The sequence below is a fragment of the Triturus cristatus genome, chromosome 5_2 (assembly GCF_964204655.1).
Source record: "Triturus cristatus chromosome 5_2, aTriCri1.1, whole genome shotgun sequence".
Classification (NCBI taxonomy): Eukaryota; Metazoa; Chordata; class Amphibia; order Caudata; family Salamandridae; genus Triturus; species Triturus cristatus.
Genome location: NC_140588.1, coordinates 600,193,805 through 600,216,254, shown reverse-complemented (window position 1 = coordinate 600,216,254; position 22,450 = coordinate 600,193,805). Strand labels below are relative to the sequence as shown.

At 42.4% G+C, this 22,450-nt stretch overlaps 1 protein-coding gene across 10 annotated transcripts in view; it reads left to right on the top strand.

Moving 5' to 3' along the window:
* PRRG3 (proline rich and Gla domain 3) overlaps positions 1–14,139 on the top strand; it is a 244,823-nt gene extending 230,684 nt beyond the window's left edge. For all 10 annotated transcript variants that reach the window (XM_085607685.1, XM_085607678.1, XM_085607679.1 and 7 more), the window contains one exon: positions 12,874–14,139. In XM_085607685.1, coding sequence (XP_085463811.1) covers positions 12,874–13,398 — 525 coding nt within the window. In that variant the 3' untranslated portion in view covers positions 13,399–14,139. The remainder of the gene's footprint in view (positions 1–12,873) is intronic.
* The last annotated feature ends 8,311 nt before the right edge of the window (positions 14,140–22,450 follow it).

The following is a 22,450-nucleotide window of genomic DNA, read 5'->3' as shown; positions in this document are numbered from 1 at the left end:
TCGACTGAGCTGCTGTCAGCACAGAAAGTTATACCCTGCCAGATCTGGGTGCATACAGAACTGTGGCTGAATGGGAAGACCGTCACACAAGCACTCACCGCTAGCAGGCTAGACAATGGTACGGCAACACTCTCTATGCTGGAATCTCCAAACAACTCCTACACAGTCTCCAGACCATCCACAACACTGCTGCAATACTCATACTCGACCTTCCCCATCAAACGCTCCTAAGGAAGCTTCAATGGCTCCCCATTCACACATGCAGTCAGTTCAAACTTCACACGCACACATACAAAGCCCTACACAATGCAGGACCAGAATACCTGAACAGACGCATACACTTTCACCAACCCACCAGCCACCTTCGCTCTGCCTCACTCGCACACATTTCCTGTATCTGCTAAAGCAAAATTGGAGGTCACTCAATCACCTACATTGCACCCAAGATGTGGAACGACCTCTCACAACACATCAGAGCCTCCTCCTCACTCCTTAAGACATGGCTCTTTATATAAGCACTTTCTGGCCCACAAACCTACACACCTTCCCAAGCACCTGGGTACACTCTCAGGTGATTAGTACATTATACAAATCAATATGACATAACATAACATGATAATTGAGTGTATGCTGGATTGCATGTGCGTGCCTGTGGATGGTACCTAACATGAAGACGTAGGCCTGTGGGTTTTATTTTGGAAGCCCATGGCCTGCAGAGGACTACGACCCTCAGATTGGAGATGTGTACTGCTGACATTCTTGAGAGCTGGGATGGGGGACACATGCACACACACACTGAAGAAAGAGGAGCAGGACATACTCTGTGCACATCAAGGGGCTATTTGATTCCAGGAAGAGATACCGGGCAGTGGGGCCTGGGTTCATTGTCAGGGATATGGTGGGACTGAGAAGGCTGGCATTACCAGGGAATATGATAGAGAAGGCAGCGTAGTCCTTTGAACTTTAGGGGGCATATTTCATGTTAAGGCTGGCAGCCAGGGGCGATCCCTGGTTACTCCCTTGGCCTGTGTTGTGGGTCACTCAGAATTAGAGCCATGTCTTCTGATGACTGTCCTTTTGACAAAGGCAATGCAGAGGAGAAAGAAATTCAAAGGAGTCAACAACCCCAGAAAGAACTCTAAAGGTGAGACACAAAATCACATGTGTGTCTGAGTATAAAGTTGGGAGCCCATGCCCCAAACTTTGTTGAATAGCATCGCCTCATCAGGAAAGGAAAGATCACCAAGACTTCTTGCTACTGAAATCAGGACCAAGGCGTGCCAGTCTCCCATACAGGTGAGTGGCCATTGCCCATGAACCAAGAATACATGCCCTGTGCCTGGAACACCAGCAGTTTGCCTACCAAGACCAGCGGATACTGTGAGGAAAAGGAGAAAACCTGGAGGGAGCAAGGCCCAGTTGGCACCCTGGCAAGTGGATCTAAATCAACAGAGTTTGATGCACCTGTTGCAGTCAGGACTGGTATTGTGAGATAGTCTTTTGTTCTCTTGTGGAATTCTGCAACTACACCATCACTGGTGCAGTGAAGTAGCGGGCAGTTACCCGATAGCACTTATCTTGTTGAGGTCATTGCCTACATCTGTGACCCTGTGTGGTGGGCCATCGCCCATACAACTGAGATTTTGGCTGTTGCCCATTCAACTGAGACTGTGGGCTATCACCTGTGTCTGTGATCCAGCTGAACAATAGGAAGGAAACAGTGAGAGCCTCTCGGTGTGGAGCACAGGCTCCTGGAGTCGTCTGAAGACCGTGGTTGGTGTAAGATGGAAGCAGGGCCATAGTGAGAGATTTGTTAGAGCTCGTCGATGATTTGGAATCTTTCCAGGCCAAAGTCAGCCTTATATGCACATCACTAGTGTGGGCAGCACCTGGGGTTACCTCCTAGAATCTGCCAGAATATATAAAGAAAGCACAGTGGGAGTACCCATGGGGGAAGCACCGCCCTAACAAGTCCTAGCCTTGAGCGGATACTGTGTGGATTATTTTGTGTGCTGTAGTCAGGTAACCCCTGTCACAGAAGACGAGATAGAAGAAATGGAGTGTGATACCATCCCTTCATGAATCTCTCCCCTCCTATATTTACAGTCCCCCTTCGCCAATTGGCCTTACTACTATCAGCAAGACATCAAGGTAGAAAAATAGGCAAGCAGCTCCTTTAAACAAGGAGCAAGCGAAGACCAGCTGACTGACATCATGTGCGACACGCCTGAGGTCGGTTAAGAGAGCACGTTAAAAATACTTCTGGGAACACAGAGGGCGGCGGGCGAGAGCATTTGCGAAGAGGAATCGTGAACCGAGGAAGAGACAGCAACTTTGGGGAAGAAGACTCCGGATCGGAGTAAAGTGTGGAAAACCCGAACCTGACGGTGGAGAGAAGACCGAAAGAACAAGAAGCCAAACAGCACAGAAGAACGCAGAGACTCCTTGCCACGGCCCCGGAGGGACGTGGCTTTCCCAGGTGCGTGGGCACCTACGGGGATATTGGAATGGGGGGATTCAAGGAGAGACTTGAGGGGGATGGGATGAGAAAAGAGACCTAAAAGAAGGGACAGCCTTAAATAATAAAAAAAGGGAAAAGACAAGAAGAGTTAAAAGGAATTTGAGAACTTCATCGCTATTGATTATTTCTTTCTTTTTAGTTACTCCATCCACCTATTCCTCTCACATTATACTACAGTTTATATTGTCCCCCACGCCCTCCCCTTTATAATCCAGAATACGCAAAAAACACTTACCTGAGCCTTGCTTTTGTCCGAGGGACAACGGCAGCCAGGACTCCACCTCCAAGGGCCTTAAGCAGAAGACCCTGTAGAAAGAGGAGACGGAAGAGAAGCAAAGAAAGAAGGATGCATTAATGCCTCATTGTGTCAATAAAACTTAAACAGAAAAGTAATATCACTCGTTTTATGTCCCCTTCGTTACCAAAAAGTCTATAGCTGTCTAACATACAAAATAAACACTGCTTTTTACTCTAAGTGTTAACGTTGGACTGCATAATCATCATATTAGAGTCACTGGTGAGTTTTTTAAGATATGAGCCTTGGTTTATCCTGCATCTACTGCCCACGAGGAGCGTTGGACTGCTCAGCCAGAGAGATCACAGAGCCAAGTGCTAAAGGAGTAGTGCTTGGCCCAGTTACTCTGGACCCATAGTATGTTGGGTCCTGAGCATAAAAGTAAAAGGTCACCGGCACTGCATCCATGGTTGTGCCCAGTAGCTCACGCTTACCCTTTGGCCCTCTGAGAGGGGTTCTGACAATAACAAAAAGGATAGAAAGAAATAAAAAAACACGCTCACACAGATACCAAACAATAAGAAAACATAATAAAAAGATTGAAGCAAGAGACACAATAAAGTACATGTTATAACAACTAAAATATAATGGTAAAAAATTACCAACAATGCAATGGAGAGGACGTTCTACCACATAACTTAACAGTACCAAATCACAACTAAAAAGTGAAGGTACATAAAAAAAAAATATTGCAAGTTAACTTATTAGTTTACACCCAGTGTGGAACAATTCACGAGTTATAAGTGGCTGAATTCCCTAACAGAATTCGATGTACTAATTTATGGTCTCATTGCTTTTATACTACACACCTCACAAGATTTACCCTGCAGTGTTCACATGACTCAAAACTCTAATAACAGAATCAAATAGTCCTTGAGGTAAAATATACTATGTTAACACAAAGGTTTTCAGTTGTGGAAAAAAATGAGTTTTGACCACCTTATTAAGAATATTGCGCCATCATTTTTTGTTTCTGTTTTACCGTTCAAGTATTGGTGTACCTATTGGCAATTGTGGTCTCAGTGGTACCTGTACTCTGGGCACACAAGACAGTTATGATTCCGCACTCATCTTGCATCAAGCTCAACCTGCCAACATAGACTTTAGCCTCGGTTAGCCTTACCTCTGTCTGCATTGGCAGCACTAAGCTGTCCGAGACCGGGGCATTGAATGACACTGGCCTGTTTCAAAAGATCACAAGTCATTCGTCCTTGTCCTACCATGATGGCCAGTATGCCTCAATCCTAGTTAGAGAATGTAATCACCAGAACCCAGCATTTTGAATGGTATAGCTGGCAAGAAGATTAAGTCATATCGGTCCATGGTGGTCTCAGAGGTCTTTCAAAATTGTAATAAATGTTCCGAAAAAATGTGAAAATTAAAGATTACACACTGCAATTATCTTGTCACCCGTAGTATGTGGGATTCTTGGGGAAAGCAGTCCTGCATATCTGTAAGACAGGCACAGCACTGATGTTCACATTAGCTGTGTAGACACAGAGGCATGTGGCATAAGGGAAGCTCAGGAAATGTAGTTCTGCATACCACTTCATAGATAACAGATGCGTCATCATTATTGGTCCACTTTCTAACAACATATCACACAAGTGTCAGGTATTAAAACTTAATTGCCGTGTTTTTGTGACATACCAGCAACAAAAACATGGCAATGTACAGGGCCGGCTTTAGTGCTGGTGGCGCCCTGTGCGACAATGTTTGTTGGCTCCCCCCCCATGACCACCTCTGCCACGGATTCCCTCACTAGCACCCTTTAACAGTCACCAAGTCACCATAACCACACTCTCTCAGATGCATTGAATTAGTTATATAGCGCCACTCATACCAGTGTAGGGTGTCCGAGCACTTTGCATCACACACACATTACACAGAGACAATCAATCATACGTTTGTAAATCAGTGTATAGGAAATGTTACATAAGCCAAAGGACTGAAAGTGTAGGAGTCACATGTCATCCATACTGGTAGGCAGTATAGTTTAAGAGTGCTTGGTGTGGAGAAGCACAAACTCAGAGTCGAAAAAGAAACAGCATAGTTGGGAGTTTTCTTTCATAATACGAATTGATTTCTAGCCAAATTAATCCTTTTTGCAACATTAATCAATGTTCTAATAATGTATACTTTGCAGTGTGTATGCAGTTCTGTATTAGGACTTTAAGTTATAAATGGCAAGTAACAGAAGGATGTCTCTTTTGAAAGCAGTAATCTGTTTACATCATATGCACTCTGTAACCCTCTGCATAAACTTCACATGAGTCAAAACCTCAACTATACAAAATGCTGCTCTCTCTCCAGGAAGATAACTAATCACACGAGTCTTCTTGACATTTATGTGAGGCCTGGTAAATGCCGGCCGAAAGAAACGCTGCAGCAGGTGCTTTTAACTTGCAAACACGGCGCCCCCAGGAAGCCAGCACCCGGTGCGGTGGCACCGGTCGCAACGCCCTAAAGCAAGCCCTGTCAATGTAGATTTAATTTCTCGCACTTCGGCACTGCCCTTACCTCTCTGCAAGAAATTAAAACTACAATGCCTCGTTTTGTGGTATACCAGCAACGAAAACACGACGTTTCTTGCACTACGTCACTGTGCTTACATCTCTGCAAGAAATTAAAACGACATTGCCGTATTTTTGTAGCATACCAGCAACAAAAACACAGCAATGTAGATTTAATTTCTTGCACTAAGTCACTGCCTCTACATCTCTGACGACTTTGGAGCTGGGGTTTGAGACTCCGCTTCGGCTCATATACAAATCACAATTTCCCCGTGCCTACCAATAAAATAATGCGTGCATGTCTAATGTTACTGGTTCTCATGTAAAATACCTTTGTGAAGAGTTCAACTGCAAATAATAAAAGCAGATCATGTTATTTATGCTCTCCTGCCTGTTCCGTGCTGCATGTGGTAAAGTAATGGAACTTACTGTGCAGGTGTCCCTCGAATTGGAAGCAGGCTCAGCACTGTGACACAGGCTCTTCAGAGGGGTGGCGCAGGCAGTTGTGCTCCTGCAGTGGCGGTGAGCTGAGACCGTGACTGCAGGCCTCGTCAGCCGGCCTGTGTAAAACCTTCCGGAAGGCTGAAACAAACAGGAGAGTGCACCAATTGGCAAACAGGAGCACACATGGAGCAGAGGACTGACCCCATATTTGTAACGGTGGCCTGTCTCAACAAAAAATAGGAATACGAGTGGGAGTATTTGGAGGGTGGGGCTAAATAGAGGATAATACAAAAAACGGACAGCATGTTTACAGCAGAGTCTCAGTGTCACCCAAGATATTGTTTGTGAAAAATAAAACGAGCCGTACCTGCGCTAGTTTAAAAATTGTCTGAAGTTCAACGCCAAAACTCACAGTCACGATCCAGTCAAGTCACGCGCCCACACTTGCTGCACTGTCTCTGGGGCTCATGGCAGATTAGCGCAATGTCTCTATTTGCGCCCTCTAGTGGTGCAGAAGGTCCTATGCAGCTCTGAGCAGCCTGGTTTCCATTCTGTGAACAAGATTTCCCCGCAACTTTTATAAAGTAAAATATCTGCAACTCGGCCAGAATATGCAGAACTAATGCACAGCGAAGAAAGAGGGATGTGTTCTTGAGGGGAATGAGAGGTTAGTGTCTATTTTTAACAGGCATAGCAGGGAATAAACCCCTCCCAAATGAATGTCAGCTCATGGGCCGATCAGATCGGCCTGAGCGCTTTCACTTTTAACACAGGGCCGATTAGATCGGCCCGTGGCACTTCTTAGGTTAAAAATATCTATTCTGTCGAATTCGGGAGAGTTCTGTCTTGGTGCATAGAGGTCGCTCACTGCTCCGCTAACCAATAACGTACTCCTTTAAGAACATATAGGACAGTAGTATAATAATATACACTACTGGTCTTATATATTCTACAGGGAGAAGGTGAATAGGAACTGCAACAGAGAAAAATAGAAATACCCCCAAAAAATGTAGGGTTTATCAAAGATATTCACTAAGAAAGTATGCAAACTAACTTTTTTAAACTATAATTTCGAAAAATATTCTCACTGTGAAAAAATCTGATCAAGTAAGTTATAAAGTTTAGTAAGCTATATTTCAGATGGGTTACTCCTGGCGGCGACAAATCTCCACTTCCTGTTGTGTGGAAATATGACACTCTATTACAATATACAAAGTGTCACTGATGTTACACAAAAAGGAAAAGGAGCATAAACTCATGAATACAAAAGAAGATCAATAACAAAATACTTTTCAGCGATGAATATGTAAAGCGCTTGTTTTCTCCGGGACTTTGAAATCTTTCATCTTCGCGCCGACGGGTCATAAACTCCTCTGAGATCATAATGTGTGGTTATTATAATATAGATACTCACACTATATGATCCCAAGGGGGAAACAGACTAAGACCAAGAGGCTGCTAACGTTACATATAAATCTTTAGTCTTCGCGTTGACGGGTCATAAACTCCTCTGAGTTCATAATGACTGTGAATATTATAATATACATATTCACAGTATATGATCCCAAAGTGGGAAACAGAGGAAGAGATAGAAGCTGCTGATGTTACATATACATCTGTCATCTTTGCGCCGATGGGTCACCAACACCTCTGACGTCAAGTTCATTGTCAATATTATAATATACAAAGTCACACTATATGGGCTCAAAGGGGCCAGAAAAGGAACAATGTTTGCTGTATTCTGTCTGCTTCTGAAAACAAGCTGCTGACGTTACATATAAATGGCAAAAACAATCAATAACACTATTTTCTAAATACAAGTGTTTTAATATTGACAAATAGCTACATATTATAAATATCTACTATGCCATAATCAAACAACTTACAAATCTGGATCATGTTTTGTGGCCGCAAAAGAAGAATCCAACTCTACAAAAGAGCACCTGCATCACTGAATAGACACGCGTAAATAACTAGCAAAAACGAAACTAATCAAACAACGGGTGTGGTTTATATACTCTTTGGTTATTGAGTAGTCTATGGAAAGAAGATGTGGCTCCGCTCATTTAGATGTCACGTTTTACAGTTGATACGTGCTCACATTTTAACTGATTAACTTGTGCACGTGTTGCGAAAATTTACAAAATGTGAGGCGGTAAAGGTTTTGATTTCGAAGCTAACACGTATAAGGTCCTTAATATATACATACGTTGAAGAGCTTAAAAAGTGATACCCGGCAAACCGTGTCATTTCAATTCTCATGACTAAATACATCTATTAATTGCCGTAATTCTAAATAGAAGACAGAAAAAAAAAATATCTTTCAAAATAGAAAGAAAAAAAGTGCTAATATTTCTCATCACTATGGTTTTAAGTTAAAACAAAATGCGAGCATTTGTAAAGTGTACAGCTACCCCTGGAAAGTTGTGCCGGCACTCGGGGGCATCAGAAAGATTAAGCAAGGTGTTGCCCACAGTGTCATAGTGGTGGGCTAACGTGCCACTGGAGCCAGGAATCAAACTGTGAACGCTGTTGTTCGAAGCCTGGTATCATAGCTGCTGTGTCACACTTTTTCCACACTTCTACGTTAATTACTGCTAATTACGTTTCAAACATTGTTAAATTACAACTTATAACAGACTACTGTTGCAGTTAGTTTTTCACTACAAAAAGTATGCACTTTTTAAAATTTACTTAATAACAATATTGGTTCAGGTACATTATAGTTGGAAGTTAGCATTTAAAAAAACATTGAAATTCACTGCAAAAACCATAGGTTTCAGGGGTGTATAGTTAGCTGGACATTTCACGCGTACAAAACCATAGAAATTCCACCGTTCTAGTTAGTTCAGCTAACTATAACTCGCTCCCCCGCAATGCACTGCTCATGACGTCACATATTACATCATTCATGGCATGGTCTGTGACATCACTGATGACATCATCCACATGAAAATCTGATGCACCTCCTCACGGTCTAATATAACCTTTGATACACCCACTGTAAAATACAGACTAGCATTTTCGAAACCATCGAGACATCAATACCAGTTACTAGAAATGCACTCACTGATTCCAAGGTCTACACACACATCCACTCATTCACCCATACAATCACTTGCATGGAGTCACTCATCAATACAACACTATCATATACACTCATATACATATTCAGACACTCACACACAGCCACTCATCCATAGTTACTCACACACCTAGTCAGTCATACAAAGAATCAATCACACTCCCATTTACTCACCTATACAGTTATACACACACCACCTCACTAATTCAGACAGATACTAATGCATACTTGCTCTCTTATATAATCACTGATACAAGTGCACACTCATCCATACAGCCACTCTCAATCACTCACTCATGTATAGTTATTTATATACAGTATTACTCACATATACTGCCTTTTACATATGTAGTTACTCACACATGTCCCAATGAGACATCCATCCACTCACCAACACACCCATACCCACACTCACCCACCCATACAGCGGTTTCCACATGCACTCTTGAACCCATACACCCAGTGAATGAACCACTCACACATCTATGCACAGTTACACACCTCAAACCCACCCACACACACACACTCTGTCTCCCATACTAATACTCAGGCAAACAATAAATAACCCTTACACACACTCATGTAGCTACTGACCAACCCATGTAGCAGCTTACACAACAACAACAACAACAGACAGTCTGATACACATTCACACAATTTAGTCACTAACCTATGCATTCACAAGACATGCTTAATCACTCACTTATACAATCAGTCACACACCTGCTAAATACCCTATCCAGGCACTTATACAACCACTCATTCTTCAATACAGTTTGGCATATATATAAAAAAACAAATTTAAACTTTACAGAAACACAGTCACTGGATGATGTCATCAGTGATATAATTTGAGATGTCATCAGTGATGTTACTGACCATGCCATGAATGATGTAATTGTGTGACGTCATGAGCAGTGCATTGTGGGGGTGTGAGTTATAGTTAGCTGAACTAACTCTAACAGTGGAATTTTTATGGTTATGTACGTGTGAAATGTCCAGCTAACTACAACGCCTCTGAAACCTATGTTTTTTTTCAGTGAATTTCAAAAGTTTTTTTAAATGCTAATTTCTAACTATAACGTACCTGAACCCTCTGGTTTTTTCAGTGAATGTATATGTGTAATATCCTGCTAGCGGTCCCTAGTGTCATTAGGAAAAGCGTTTTTCGTTTTCCTAATAACTTTGGCACCATTTGACAAATCTTTAAAAAAAAATTCAAAACTACTTTGCCACGGACTTCAGCTGCTGTCTGTAAAGTTTTGCGGTGATTCGTTAAGTGGGACCTGAAAAAAAGGGGCTCCCTAAAGCCGGTTTTCCCAATGCATATTCCGATAGGGATTTTAGATGGGACTACAGTCCAATCCGTTGAACAGAATTACATGAAATTTGGCAGAACGCTAGATCTTGTGCCAGAAAGAGTACATTTTGTAATTTGGGGTAAACCTGTCCAATTGTTCTGGAGGTTTTGAAGAAAATAAATTTTGTATATCTAGAGACTCAGATCCACGCCCCAACAGCAATACCATGATTGGCTAGCCAAAACCTGAGAGAAAAATTGTGGCTACCATTTAGTCAATCACGACACTGTTCCCAGGCGGGAGAAGGAAGTATAAACAGGATATAAGTGGTCAGAATAGAGTTATCCTGACCCCATGGGACTGATGGGAGGGGGAGACTGTGAGGGATTCTTCATGGGCAAGAAATTGTCTAAAAAGTAGGGGGTGGGGTCCGCAAGGATCTGTGGTGCTTAGGGCACCCCATGTGAATCCACGCATCCAGATGGCAATTAAAAAAAATAAACCCACTCAGACACTCACTTACACAAGCACTCACACATCCACACAGCCACTCACTCACACACCCACCCCCACCCACTCACACACCCACCCCCACCCACACATCCACACCAACCCACTCAGAGACCCACAACATCACTCACACACCCACTCTCACACCCAGAGGACCACTCACAGACCCACACAGGTACTCACACCACCATGCAACCACTCCAACACCTTTAAAGCATTTCACGCACCCACTCTGAGTCTCTGTGTGGGTTTGAGTGGGTGTGTACGTAGGTTTGAAGGTCTCCGAGAACCTCTCTCACACACATGTACTCACACACCCATTCACACACTCATTCACCCACTAACACAACCAGTCACATGTCCAGAAAACCACTTACACCCACATTTAGCCACTTACACACCCACTCAGAGTCCCAGAAAACCACTCACATGCCTACTTAGAGACACAGAGAACCACTCACACATCCACTTACAGAGGCACTCACTTACCCACCCACTCTCACAACCATGTACACACCCATACAGTCACTCCCACACCCACTCAGAGACTCACACAGTCAGTCACACATGAACATACACACCTGCCATACACTCACACACCCACATAACCACTCACACAACCAGGTTACAAGGACTTAATAGTTAAGAATCGCTTTAAAAATATTTACAAAAAACACGGGAAAAGCAAATGTTACAGTAACATTATAGTTGGGAAATAGTATTAACAAACCTAGAAATTCACGAAAATAAAACAAACGTTACAGGAACGTTATAGTTGTGAATTAAAATGAAGAAAAACCTTAGAAATTCACTATAAAACCAAAGGTTACAGGGATGTTATAGTTGGGTTCAGATTTTAAACAAACTAAAGAAATTCATCAGTTATTGTTATGTTAAGTAACTATAACTCGTGCCCTAAGGTAACTATAACTCGCGCCATCATGCACTGCTAATTACCCCACATATTACATTATCCATGACATCTTTTATGACATTGTTGTTAATATCACTGCAGCATTTGGTTTTTAAGTTTTTATATATATGTATATGTGTATACAGATATGTGATATATATATATATATATATATATATTTTAAAATATATATATATTTGTTATACCATATGAGGTAAGGCCACGCGTACTAAAGGCTCAACAATTTACCTGCATGTAACGTAAGCGTTGTACAGGCTGTTACCCTTAAGAATAGCGAAGACGGAGTTAGTGAGGTGTTCCTGTGAGGATACTCCAGTTTAGAGCAAAATAACTGTTAGAAATAAATTAGTATTCTGAGTTCTGAAATTGCTGGTGAGATGAGAGTTTGAGAGGGAGAGCAGAGGCTGTTTAGCAGAGGTTAAGGAATAGGCACGAGTAGAGAGAAGCAGACTGTATTGATTCACAAGACTGGGAGAAATGATGGACAGTTTGGTAAAGAGTAGATCGAAAGTGTTGCATATGGAGTGAAATATTTATCATTTGGTAAAGATATCGGTGTGGGCAGAACACACTGGGCAAGCGTGATGCACAGAGCACATGAGGGGTAAAACAATTGTAATCGGCTGGCACACTAGGTGGGTGGAAGTTGTACACGGGTGGGCGGCAGTAAGTGAATGAATGTATGCAGGATTAATGACAGACAAAAGTGAGGGGTAGATGATGTAAATAATGGAGTCCTTTGACAGGGGAGAGAGTGACAGTGAGCACAAGTAACTGATGGAAAGGAGAGTGAACATTGAAACTACTTAATGCTGTAGCAACCTGGAAGAGTTGCGGTTATGTTCATGAGTGGGAGTGCAACAGATTCACTACATCCCCAGGTGATAGGAAATGGTCTCAGGGGTAAGTATGATTGAAGATGCCCTTTGAGATGGGCATACATGCACATCTGGTCCATAAAGGTGGATTCGAATGAATACAGATGGTAAGCAGGTTAAAAAAAAAAACAAAGTGTGTGAAATTTATAAACCAAGACTAAAGAGCTATAACTTGTGCACAAGGGGTAGACAGCTTCTGTTGTATAACCAGAACTCTGCAAACTCTTAAATAACAAAAACTAAAATTATTTGAGTTTTTTCTTTCCAGTTAAAATGGAAGATATTTGGACTCTCAGTAGGTTCTAATAATTTTTTTGCCTATGTTGAAGTCATTGGGCACTTGTTCTAGCTGTAATAATTAATATTTTTTTCTTTTCTTTCACCCCTTTTAGATGGAGTTTTGGAAGGGCTACATCAATTCCCTCTATGCTGTCAAGGACCCACCACAGTGGTCGGAACGTTCAGATGCCATGTATGTGGTGGTGCCTCTCCTCGGTGTGGCGCTGCTGATCATTATTGCTCTATTTATTATTTGGCGGTGTCAGCTTCAGAAGGCAACGCGCCACCGTCCCTCCTACTCCCAGAACCGCTACCTCACCAGCAGAGGTGGGCGCAGCCTTCCCAGGGTCATGGTGTACAGGGAGACCTCACACAGCCACACTGAATCACAGTATCAACATGAGACTGGAACTAGAGCACAAGTGGACCGGGCTGGATCCCACCCAGAAAGCACGCTCTACCCTCCTGAACACTCTGTCTCTGTTTTGTCCAGACTGTCTAGTGCCACACCGCCACCTTCTTACGAAGAGGTAACTGGGAACCCAGAGAGCAGCAGCGAAGAAACCAGCACGCCCTATGGGGACCCACCGCCCAAATATGAAGAATTGGTGGTTGGCAATCCTACCTATGGCAAATAGTGCCAGAGAGGGTGGGGGTGAAGTGTGTGTGTGGGCAGAGGTACAGATGAATATCTATTTTACAAGCCTTACCCTTTTTTCTCTCAAAACACAGCAATGTCTGTGTTCTGAACAAAGACAGTAAGAGGTATATTGGGTGATGTGAGATGGTGAACATATCAGAAACACAGATTTCTTCCAGCACAACACGAAATGTAAAAGCACACGTTTCACCAATGAGCAAAAACAATTACTTTAACACGCAGTTCATGTACTCTTCTCTTTTTAACATTTAGGAGTCTTGGTGCTTCTTTCCTGCGCTGCTTCTACCCTTATGATCACATTTTTAAAGTCGCCTTGCATAAAATCCAAAGCATATATTGACCTGCCAAAAAACTATCCTCTTTTCGAGGCAAAATATGAAGCTTGTTCCCTTCAGCTGAATGAGTTGATAAAAACAGCGAATGCCTATATAGAACATGTTGTAAACCACCAATTGTGGCTAAGGAGTCAGTTATCAGTTTGCTAATTTTGTCTGCACTTTAACTTTGTGAGTGTGAGAAAAACTTTCGCACGACAAGGTTTTTCCCGACTTTCATTCCAACACCTTCAGAGACTTTTGTGAAGGCATCGATTGTTTCATGCTATACTTGCTTTACGCAGTTTCTGTGTTTCTACTTGCGTTTTCGCATAATCACCATTTCGACAGTGTTTGGGATCACACGCATCTCTAAATGAATAAATTGTGTCCATTTTTGTGTCTGAGTGTGTCCTATAAAGAAACAAGCTGTATTTGTTTTTAAGGGTACTAGTATGTATTTGTTGATGGTTGAAGGGCCAACGAGATGCTACCCCACGTGCCATTTTAAAATGCGACAGCATCATGAATAGTAAGCCAATCACGTTTGCATAGGGGTAAGCCCAAATGGCTATTTTGTAGCACTCCCTGGGTCTTCATGTCCCCGTTTAGAACAGTGTTAATACGTTTTGCATTGAAGAGTGCTTAAAAAACACAGCTGACTAAAGGAAAAAAAAGGAGAAGCCTGATTGGGAGGTAGATGTTGTGGGTCCTTCCCACATATACTTCTGGATCAGAGAATCTAGGCCCACTTGGGTGGGCCTCACTTTCATACCCAGTCCTAGCAGTCCTGTGGCAATCTCTTGCTTGGCTTGATCTTCAGAACTCAGTGCAAATACTATGTTCCTGAATGCTCAAGAAAACTAGCCTTTCCTGCTCCTAAAATGTCTGTTATGCTTTCCAGGTTTGGTTTTCTTTCTGTTCCTTCCCGAGCAAAGGCACTCTTTGCCTGACTACTTGGAAGCCTCGCTCTTAAGGAAAGTCCACACTTCCTGAAATGAGTTGGAAATGCGCTAGCAATTTTCAGTTGCGTTTATGTCAACAACACTTAAATTACAGCATCAGTTGTAGCATGTGACCCTATTGTCTGAGTGGGTGATAGCCCCTCGGGGATGTTATCTCGTTAGAGCTCTTTGTTAGTCATAAGAGGGAATAAAATCCAAAATGTCAGCACCTACAAGAAGTATTAACTGCTCAGGCAAACCAACTAAGAAACCAATTATTGTAGCCATAAGTTAGAAACAGAACCTTTGCTCGCTCTGTGGGTGCATTTACAGGCATGAAGGGCATTTGGATCAGAAAGCGAGAGCAAAGGGAACTCCTGTATTACGCATTATGTGTTATTTGTTGTGAGGCTTAAATGCACAGTATCCTATCCAAATTTCCAATATGGAGATCTGACGTCTTGAGCACATGTTTATAACTCCAAAACCAGTCCTTGAATGAGTTTGCACAATAAAAAAAACTCAAGATGCCCATTTAATTCGAAGATTAAAAGAGAAGCGCTGCAGGAACAGCCTATATTGTCTTGGAGAAGAGGAGCGTACCTAAAAAAATGTTGAGTATAAATATATATATTTCAAAAAATGTTAAGACTTTATGATGATGATGTGAAGCTATTAAAGTCTATATGGATTTTTGGGGTGTACTTTATCAAATGGAACCATTGGTTATAGTTGTCATTATGCACGGGAATAAAAGTTCAGAAAAGAGTTACAAAAAAAATGTTTGAGGAGAATATGCTGCTCTTTGTAGTCATCTGTGGGCATAGCTATATATAGTTGAGAAGGCTGAGATATGTACATTATCACACTGCTGTAGGGTTTTAAGTCGCACTAACCAGTGTCCATGCCCTGCAGGGCAAAGTTTTAAGCGAACCTTTGCAGATTGGGTATTTCATATGCACGACCCTTGTCATCATAGCTTTCCATCTTTACTTCCTTCCTTTGCAGCTCACTCTGGTCTGTTTAGGCCTTTGTCTCCAGCACAAAATCTATATACGTCCAGGTTTTAGAATATCAAAGATGTCACTTGGGGGATAAAGGAATACTTAAAAAAAAACAATTACCCACATCATTAGGTACCTCTAGTCTGGATCTTTTACGGGGCTGTCTGTTTCTAAAGTGGTCACTTACAAGGAGACATCTCAGTTTCCATTTTTCCAGCATTTAAGAAGGACATTTGGACGCCTGGTCTGCAAGTTATGCCTCACTTTCTTATATCGACGTAATGCAACAGACCTTCATTAAAGGAGTTTCTTTTCACTCCAAGTATTATTTTCCTAATTTCCGTATTGATGACGATCTAGCAAACGTGCCCTTTCATATTGGAGCCATGAGTTCCATGGGTTAATGTCCCCAATTTAGTGAACTGTTTTACAAAAGCTTCAATTTTTAAGAACTCTTTCCACCTCGAAGTAGTGCTTTGTTGGCTGCCTTGGCTTTGTTTTTTTTTATTTAAATAATTACCTTGCAAGCTAACTTGTCTGACTGTGTGCAAGGCTGAATTAAACTCCCGGCGTCATTAGTTGGGTAGGGTCTTTTCTAAACTTCTAGTACAGGAGCATTTGGATCTTTTTTGCTCTTATCTGAACTTCAAGTGCAGGAACTGTTTGTTCTTTTTCTGCTCTTATCTGAACTTCTAATGCAGGAGCGGGTTGTTATTTCCTGCTCTTATCTGAGCTTCTAGTGCAGGAGTTGTTTGTTCTTTTCTGATCTTATCTGAACTTCTAGTGTAGGAGCGGTTTGTTCTTTTCTGCTCTCATGTTTAACATCTAGTGCAGGAGTTCTTTGCTCTTTCCTGCTCTTATCTGAACTTCTTGTGCAGGAGCGGGTTGTTCTTTCCTGCTCTTATCTGAGCTTCTAGTGCAGGAGTTGTTTGTTCTTTTCTGATCTTATCTGAACTTCTAGTGTAGGAGCGGTTTGTTCTTTGCTGCTCTCATGTTAACATCTAGTGCAGGAGTTCTTTGCTCTTTCCTGCTCTTATCTGAACTTCTTGTGCAGGAGCGGGTTGTTCTTTCCTGCTCTTATCTGAGCTTCTAGTGCAGAAGTTGTTTGTTCTTTTCTGATCTTATCTGAACTTCTAGTGTAGGAGCAGTTTGTTCTTTGCTGCTCTCATGTTAACATCTAGTGCAGGAGTTCTTTGCTCTTTCCTGCTCTTATCTGAACTTCTTGTGCAGGAGTTCTTTGCTCTTTTCTGAGCTTCTAGTGCAGGAACTGTTTGCTCTTTCCTGCTTTTTTATGAATAACACAGGAGTTGTTTGTTCTTTTCTGCTCTAGATCTCTAGGATGACGTTCTTTTACTTAATGACTTGTTAGTGGGGCTACTTACTTGCTCTTACTGTGTGTCAACCCTGCTAAGCTAAGTTGCAAGGAGCTTCTGTCATTTGTTGAGGAAGGAATCACGTGGTTTACATTAAAAAACTAAAAAAGCTGAAGTTATCTCTAAACAGTTTACGTGTTTCAAGAGCCAATCCCTGTTTGAGGTTATATTTATGGAACCTGTAAATCTCCCTTCAAGAGTGTAGCGTTTGCTTTGCTCACCCATATCTGCGGCCTCAGTGTTGGTTTCCTAAAGAGTTTACTGATCCCGTGCTCTATATGTGCACTATGTTCCTTCATGGATCTTTCTGTGAGAGACCTATATAAATGAAAGCAAATACGCCTATCATTCATTCTGACAAAATACTCCAGACCACATCTGCATTTTGTTTCTTCGGTTTTTAAGGTCTTACCCTTCAGTTCCTTCAGCAAATGTAAGACATTAGATTGCTAACCTTTCTACTAACAATTCCCTTTTCAAATTCATAGTCCCGGGTCTTTCCTGTGCTACAAGCAGTACCTTTTGCTCCTGCTAAGTTCCTGTTTTTACTGTTCATCTGCAAGGATATACTTTGCTCCCTCTCCCTTCCCCTTCTTTGGTGGTGCACTGTTTAGTTTGGCTGGGGCTTTTTGGGTCTCTTCTTGATTTTTATTTAACTTCTATGTTAGCTGCCTCTTTGTGTTTCTGCATTTTCTGTGCATAGTTGCAGCAGCGTCCCTGTAGAATAGACTCCAGTAAATGCCCAGCAAGTACCTAGTGTCCAGGTAATAGTTGAATTTGTAATGGAATGCAAGCTGTTTAATTTAGATGAGAGATCTAAGCTACCTGGTGTGATTTCCGAATCTGCAGTGCTTGTCGATCTCATTGTGAGATTAGCCTCAAGTTCACGTTTTTACCTGGTGCTTCCTCTATTTAGGTTTCACGCATTGGAAGGAAACAGCACATTAAGAGAGTAGGAATTCATGGCTAAAGGATGACCTTTCTGACACTGATTGGATTGTTATGAAATTGCTCAAGGGAGCTGCACATCAGCATTGATCTGTATAAGCTTGGATCATCTTGATGTAGATCACTCTTCAGCCAGATCCCACCAGAAGGTCAAGCACGCTCTAGCTGAATTCCTTCCACGGAAGGTTAGGCCAGGCTTCTTCCGGGGTCCGGTGCTAGAACATTTGTTACATGTGATTGCTGAGGTGAGTGTTTCTATCCCAGGAGTCCTTTAAATAGACCAAATGCTTATCCATTCAATTCAAGAACACACTAAAGGAGGTCCAAAGTAAGACTTCCTTGCATTTAGCAATGCTTCAGTTGGTCCTATAACATACCTGGATCTAATTGCCACTGTTCAAGTTGGATATGCATTACAGGAAGAATAAAACAATGCCCTTGTTTGGTTGGCAGTATCCACTGCATGGTAAATGGGTGGGCCCCGCCCAGAGTTCCTGACTGCGTGTGAAACTGGTCTCTTGATTTTATTTTTGCCCTGGACTCATGCTAACCTAGCATTTGCATCTAGTCCTGTCCCTGGTAATGAGACATGTGACCTGAAAGGGCGCAGCAAGTGTGGCCTCATAGTTCGCAGTAGACTACTGTCTATATCCTGGGTGTATCATGTTAAGTGGGGGTGACAGCGAAGTGGATGTATCACATTGGCAATGTACAGATGTGAAGTGACAGCAAATCTATTTGACCGTGCTGTACCTGTAATGATCCACCGTGGTGTGAAAACCTAAACCTGGCACTGACAATACAGTGTGTGTGTGTGTAGATATGTATATATAGAGAGAGTGAGAGAGAGGGAGAGGTGTAGAGAGAGAGAGAGCTCATTTATGGTAGTAAGACTCTATAAATTATTTGAGTCTGTGTACAGGGACCAATGGGATCCATCTTGGATGCCCCTCGTTTAGCTTAGTCTTTAGAAATCCAGTGAGAACCTTGCAAGCAAATGACTGTTGATTAGTTCTACATGAGCACTGCCATTTCGAAGGTAGTAGGAGTGAGGAATTGGACAGCAGTTACTATTGTTCAAGGTGAGGATGTTTCTAGGCAGGGCTTGCCCCTTTGTCTGTCTCTGGGTATGGCAGGCTGGCACAGAGATATACACTTAATTTATACTCCTGCTTGGAGTCTCATTGAGAACTGCTGTGAGAGCTACCACTTTGCACGAAGGGTGTGTCTGGAGAAGAGCCAGAGAATGACATTTGATCGACACCAACCAAAAGCAACTCTGAAGCCTAAGACAGTAGACGCCATCCCATGTCAGGAAAACCTGTATTAATGTTGGATCAAAACCATCTATCTTTTTCCAGTCTCTCGTTCTTCTTGACTAAGGGAGGGCGTGCTCCACAGAGTACTCTGAGAGCAGCTATGCAACCTGGACTAATGTGTGCCTGACATCCGCTCTCCCAGAGATGAGAGGTTATCACCTGGAGTCTGCACTTTTGTTCTTGAGGAGTAGAAGTGAGGCTAGTAAGTGCATAGAAACCTGCCTAGTGAGACAAGGTAGGAGTATTCCTGGCCCTGCGGGAGGAGCGATTGTCTGATAGAAGAAGCCCAGCATGTTCCAGGCATGAGGAGTATAAAGAAAAGCGTCTTTCCTCAGAGTGTGAAATTAGTGTTGTGAAGGTGCCCCCGACCCCTGCTTGCTCTGCACAGTTTCCTTTTAAGCTGCATTAGAGTTTACCTGAACTACTACTCATTGCCTGGCAGATTAGCACGGGCTAAAAGACGCTGCTGCACTGCCAATGTGGTAACTAAAGGAGAGCATCACTGCTGGGTGAGAAGTCCTGCAATCATCCCAGAAGCCACAACTGCCAGAGGAGATCTGCCGGAAATCTGCAACTGCCACCCCAGAACATCTCTGTAGGCAGTCAAGATGAACATTGCTGCTGAGACCTGGCGTTGTTGTGCAGACCTACCCCACCAATCACCTCTGTGACAATCATCCCATGCAAGGATGCCGGCACAGCCTACACCCTAGAAGAGATGCTACTGTGAGAGAGAGAGCTATTCCTCTCCTGATGCACTGGCTGAACTGCAATAGAAGCCAAGGAGGTAAACATTCCAGGCCTAGCCTGCACAAGGGAGTGAATTCTCAATTTGTATAGATGGGTTTGCCTCACTGGCTAAGACTATTTGCCACAAAAAGGTAAAGAGACATTGAACTAAAGTTGTGCAGTTCATATGTGAGAAGAATTAAGCAGTACGCACCTGTGCCTAATCCTTGCCTAAATCCTGTAGAATGTTGGGGACTCAACCATAGTGGGAGACAGGAGGAAGGATACCAGGATCATACTGAGGAGTAGGAGATGTAGTGACTCACAGTCTGTTGCAGGATTCTCCAAAGTCAGTCCTGGTGGGCCAGATCTATGCCAAATTTTGAAGATAACTATATTTATGTAAATGGGGATATGCTAAAAATCTGACATGGATCTTGCCCACTAGGACCTACTTTGGAGAACCTGGGTCTATTGCAGCACAGTTTTCAATCCTGCATGTCATGCCCATTCATCAAGTAGTATTTAATTCTCTGGGCTGGACGTTAGATTGTTATGTCTGTTGGTTGAGTGTAGAGTTCTGAGCTTGTGCCCCCCACACTACTTTCCTGAGAAGCATTTGACTGCTTACCCTAGTGTCCTTGAGAGTCAAGCACGAAAAGGTTGTACTTGGTCCAGTTTGCGGAGCAATAGTTAGATAGGCCCCAGGACACAGTGGCAAACAGCTCAACCACCATGACTGAGGCTCAGTAGCTACTGTTTGCCCTGTGGTCCCCTGAATAGTGTCTGGATATAGAGATCCACATATTTAGCCCCCAGTGGGATTAACTACTCCTGAGCATACTTCTCCGGTACATTTAGTTTTCTTTTAATAAGGAATGCCTTTTTTGGTTTCCTAATGACCAATGTAATATTCAAATATGGGTTCAAATTCACCCAGTGCTGGCATGGACAAAGTGACCAACTTTTTGCCCAAAGCGCATTAGTCTTTCTATTGCAAACGTGTTTCTTGCTGTGGCAAAAGTCTTGCTTCTGCTAAAGTATTTTACTTAAGCATATCATTGCTTGGAAAATGCCTCCTCTGCTGATCTGTAGAGTTTCACCGTATACGGGCATGTTTGTTTAAGAGGACTTAGGTCATTCTGTGGCTAACCTGTTTCTTTCAGTAGTTAAAAGTATTGTTATGCCTAAAAGTATTTCCTTTAAGTGTTTTGCAGTTGAAGAAATAGCCACTTCATGTTGAAACATTCTCTTGTGCAGATGTGTGTTTTAATTTGTTCCGACCAGGGATGCTGGAGCTGGAGTAAATGGATGACCACTTCCAAACATGCAAAAACAATCTTTGGTCACACATATTTTAATATTTTGTGCTTAAGATATCCTGTTACGCAAGTACAGAACCAATACTTAGCTTTCATTTCCAAGTCTTTGGGCAATAAATGCATACCTCTTGGATTGAGCCCTTGGATTGAGCTCTTATTGATGACACACAAACCTTCTGAGAATCTGCTGTAGTTACTTCTTCATGACGTACTGCAAGTCATTTCACACCTTATGCCCTACGCCCCCTGGAGAAAGAAACTAAAGCTTGGGAATCGCAAGGTAACACATCGTACACATATTCAGACTAATGCAGTCTTTTTAATGACTTAAAGATCTTTAAAACTGCATCTGTTTAGCCAAATGTGCTGGACGTGCACATCCAAAATTAAGCTAAAATTGCATTTTGGATGTCAAGACAGAGTTATGACATCTACATGTAAATGAAGATTTGACTCGTAGCACATGGTGAACAGTGGTTGCAACTATTTGTAGTGCATGCCTTCAATCTTCAGGGCTTAATACAATATTCAACATAAGATTCTCTGTTTCAATGTAAATAGCTGACTGTGACTACTGGCCAAGCTCTAAAAGAATGTACATGTGATGCTTTGATATCCAAGGGCTTTTGTGCATTTTCTTAGGGCCCGTGCAAATCTTCATTGTACCAACATTAACTAGCTTTCAAATCATACCATGCTAGACAACTGCCAAGGCAAAAACCCAAAGCTGAAATCTATTTCTATTTTCAACAGCTCTGGGCTCCACCACACAGGAAGATTTACTTTTTTGAGGGCATGTTGGCTCTGTCTGATGGTTATCAAGTAGATAAGATCCAGTGGCAGGCATTTTGTATTCTGAATCGGTGGCACAAATGAACCAGAATTCGTGGGCTCTTTATTCAAGAGGGGTGCTCCATCTCCTTACTTACATTTTCTACTTCCTCCTCGACAAATTCCATACACCTTCCCCAAATTTCCCATTTGAGACAAGACACTTCTTATAAGTGTATGCAAATGTAAATTGATACTTGTATAGCGCACTACTTATCCGCAAGGGTCTCAAGGCGCTTGTACGA